This window comes from Limulus polyphemus, unplaced genomic scaffold (genome assembly GCF_000517525.1).
Source record: "Limulus polyphemus unplaced genomic scaffold, Limulus_polyphemus-2.1.2 Scaffold9605, whole genome shotgun sequence".
Classification (NCBI taxonomy): domain Eukaryota; kingdom Metazoa; phylum Arthropoda; class Merostomata; order Xiphosura; family Limulidae; genus Limulus; species Limulus polyphemus.
In genome coordinates this window covers 3,704-7,786 of record NW_013675215.1, presented here as the reverse complement: position 1 = coordinate 7,786, position 4,083 = coordinate 3,704, and the positions used below count along the sequence as shown (strand labels likewise).

General features: G+C 33.9%; 1 protein-coding gene across 1 annotated transcript in view; it reads right to left on the bottom strand.

Moving 5' to 3' along the window:
• The window catches only part of LOC106475999 (limulus clotting factor C-like), a gene marked incomplete at both ends in the record, with an annotated part of 20,299 nt that overhangs the window by 12,842 nt on the left and 3,374 nt on the right, over nt 1-4,083 (bottom strand). The window contains one exon of the mRNA XM_013936674.1: nt 88-155. Within this exon, the coding sequence (XP_013792128.1) occupies nt 88-155 (68 nt within the window). The remainder of the gene's footprint in view (nt 1-87; nt 156-4,083) is intronic.

The following is a 4,083-nucleotide window of genomic DNA, read 5'->3' as shown; positions in this document are numbered from 1 at the left end:
ATAAGTGATATAATTTCTATTAATCATTTAAACCACTAGACTAGCATAGGCAACCATGGTTACCTTAGGAAAAGATGTTGAGATTACCTGACTTTCTCCCTGCTGTTGATGAACTGACATAATCGAATCGGAAACTCTGAGCAAGAGACTTCAACCTAAACAATAATGAAACCATTGAACTATGCTGAAACATGGCACGAACACAAACTATATTATCCTGTAATGTAGCTTGATGATGAAAGTTAGGCTTAGGAATTATTAGTCTCACTATTCATACGTATGTATTAATAGTTTCACAAAATCTAGTATCATCAAATTTCAATAATGCCCATAATTAAACATGCATTTCTAAGTTTTGCATAACTTTTCAACTACAATAACTCTGAAAGTTTTTTTTTTAATAAAAACGAGATAACGTTCTGAAACTCAATTAAAGTAGTAGCGGTGACGGGGGTTCACTAAAAGTTAGGCTTAGAAGCTGCTAATCATTAAGCTACATTGGAGGGTAATATAGATTTTTGTGCTTGACAACATTTTTATTTTAATACAACTAAATTTGTATTAAACTAGTGGTGATGACTGGGTTTACTAATATTTAATAATGAAACAACTCAACCATAAAATTCAGCATTCTAACGAATTAACCAAACACCTATGCAAACTCAACCCCCAACTTGATTTCATTAACCACACAAACCTAATAACATTCACTAATTTTCTCGCACAAGATGGAGTTCACCTTAACTTTTCTGGTATTTTTGCTTTGACCTCAAACTTCAAATACTTTATTTCTCGCATCACTCTTGTCTTCATCTTCCAAGTTACCCCAACCATCTCTTGTTTCTACTTCCAACAGTTTTTCTACCCTCACCTTTCCAAATTCTACATTTCCTCCTATTTCGGAAGATACCAACCTCTATCACTCAATTTAAAAGCTCACAGTGATCCTTGACGTTCTTCTATAGGTTCTGCTAGTGGACTAAACACAAATCACACTTTCTCAAAAACATCACATTTCACAAATAACAATATTTATTCTTCTAATGCTTCTGTTGTTTTCCTCTTTACTCACAAACCCTTCCACTCACTTATCTACAAAACTACCCCAAATCAACACTTGTGTGAACATTGCATGTTACACATTAGAATCTTTACCATAAACCTCTCACCCCTTCTCCTTTTCCTTGAACTTCCTTTATTTTACGATTACAACAACGTCCTCACACCAGTATATGTAAACACTCAACCTGAACAAAGCGGCGAATCGCTCAACTGCAGCAGAAAACAAACTATTTCAGAAACTTAGGAAACTCACTGACAAACGCACAGACATTGTCAACATGCAAAGTCGTTAGTCTATAACGTAAGATCGAAACAACCTCCAGCTCTCACATTAAAAGCGCCAATCATACTAGGAGCACATGATCACAACTTCTGCAACACGTGACAACAAATCCTTAGGATTCATCCTTTAATGCACATAAGCCCTCTCCAACTAACACACCTGTTAAAAATAACAGTGACCTCATGAATCGCACAGGTGACGATGAACACTCCCCACATATATCTAATTTTGTTAATATTTCAGATATAACTCTCTCCGAAGGAGAACTCAGTCTCTTTATTAAAGGTCTCAACCTTTGCCCAAACAATAATTTTATTAATCAATCCGAACTTCTTTCGAAAACTAAAACTTCGTGATTTTTTTCACAACAAAAATACATTGAACTTCAAAGAAATGTCTTCATGGACACCAAACAGAGAACCACATTTAGAGAGTTATATTAAAGCAGTAGAAAATATCATAATACAGACCTTAAAATCTTCCAAGCAATGTCCTAATAATATTAACCAAAATGAAAGAACTGCTCTAAACAATCTTAAGTCGAACAACAATATCATAATAAAGCCAGTAGACAAGGGTGGAGCTATTGTTATTCTTACAACAAGCAACAATATCGTAATAAAGCCAGCAGACAAGGGTGGAGCTATAGTTATTCTTAACAAAGATGACAATATCATAATAAAGCCAACAGACAAGGATGGAGCTATTGTTATTGTTACAACAAGCAACTATATTATAATAAAGCCAGCAGACAAGGGTGGGTCTATTGTTATTCTTACAACAAGCAACTATATCATAATAAAGCCAGCAGACAAGGGTGGGTCTATTGTTATTCTTACAACAAGCAACTATATCATAATAAAGCCAGCAGACAAGGGTGGAGCTATTGTTATTCTAACAACAAGCAACAATATCATAATAAAGCCAGCAGACAAGGGTGGAGCTATTGTTATTTTTACAACAAGCAACAATATCATAAATTTATAGAAATCCACTAAAACAATAAAATCAGCAAAGAAACCTTTCAGTATTTGATACCAAGACAAACTTTTTCCTGGTATATTTTATCTCTTACCAAGAATACACAAACCAAACAATCCTGGCCGAACCATAATTTCTAATATAAACATGACTACTGAAAAGCTGTCCGCTTTTGTTGACCAACACATAAAATGTATTTCCTGTACTCTCCCTTCTTACATAAAGGATATTACTCACTTTCTTAACATCATAGAAAATATTAATACTAACTGACAGTTACCACTCAATAGTCTTCTTTGGACAATGGATGTTTCTTCCCTTTACACCAATATTCCACATGATGAATGACTAGAAACTTTAAAGTCCGCCTTAACTCTTTTTAAACCATCAGGATCTCAAACAGTAACTGATCTTGCCAGCCTTGTTTTAACTCTGAACTACTTCGAATTCAATAACCTTCAGGTTAACGGTACTGCAAAGGGTACCAAAATGGTTCTCAATTATGCTAATATTTTAATGGGTCATATTGGAAGCCAGCTTTTACAACTAAGCCTTGTAAACCTCATACATGGAAATATTACATAGACGACATATATTTCATTTGGACAGCCGGTCTTAAATCACTTAAAGAATTTATCTCGTATGCAAACACCTTTCACAAAACAATCAAGTTTGATTACTTACCTACTCAAGTTAACTTTCTTGACGTCTTTATAAATAACGGAAATTTACACACAGACTTGTGTGAAAATACCTACAGATAGACCACAATACCTTCACTATAAAAGCTGTCACCCCTCTCACACTAAACAAAATATTACCTACAGTCAAGGTCTTAGAATAAAGAAAATATGTTCAGATGAAACTGACTAAAGAAAACACACCAAGGATCTAAAACAAACCATGTTACAAAGAGGATATAAAGATACCAAAATTGACAGACAGATCAAAAAGGCTAACAACACTCAACAGGAAAACATCCTAAATCAGAGCAATACTAAAGTTTCAAATAGAATTCCTCTTGTTATTACCTATCACTTTAAACTCAGAAACGTTTCACGAATTCTGTAAAAAACATTTTCATCTCCTACAACTGAATCATCGCCTTAAACAGATATTTCCTGAAGTTCCCGTTGTCTCGTTCCGGAAAAGCAGAACCCGAAAATATATTCTTTTTCATGCAAAAATAAGTTCCATCCTCACTAACAAATGGTTGTCATCCATGTAATAAATGCTCATTGCCAAACCTGCAAGTTCATAAAAACTACTGACAAGCACAACCAAAGAAACTTTAAAATTTCTAAAGAAATCACTTGCACAACACAAATTTACTTTATACAGTAGTAAAAAAGTAAATCTTCAGTATGTAGGACAAACATAAACAACTCATAAACATAAACAGCTCTTAGAGAACATTTCAACAATCATAACTCTTCTATCAACACCGAAAAAGATCTCCCTGTTAGTCAACCCTTCAACCAACCAAGATACAAGAAGCTTGTCGGATTGTTAATCTAAATACTGTTCTATCTAGTGGAATAAATCTAGATCCTGGAATCAGTGATCTCCGATCATTGGTCTGTTCTCTGTCAGAAAAATAATTCTAATATTTTCCATGTAGTATGAACTATCAATGTTTACGCCTAATCTTTCTAATACTTGCTGAACTTTAGTTGTTGTTGTTTTTATTTATTTGCAAATTACTTCACACAAAAAACGCTTAAACCCTGTAATTTCCTAAAAAATGAACATTACAC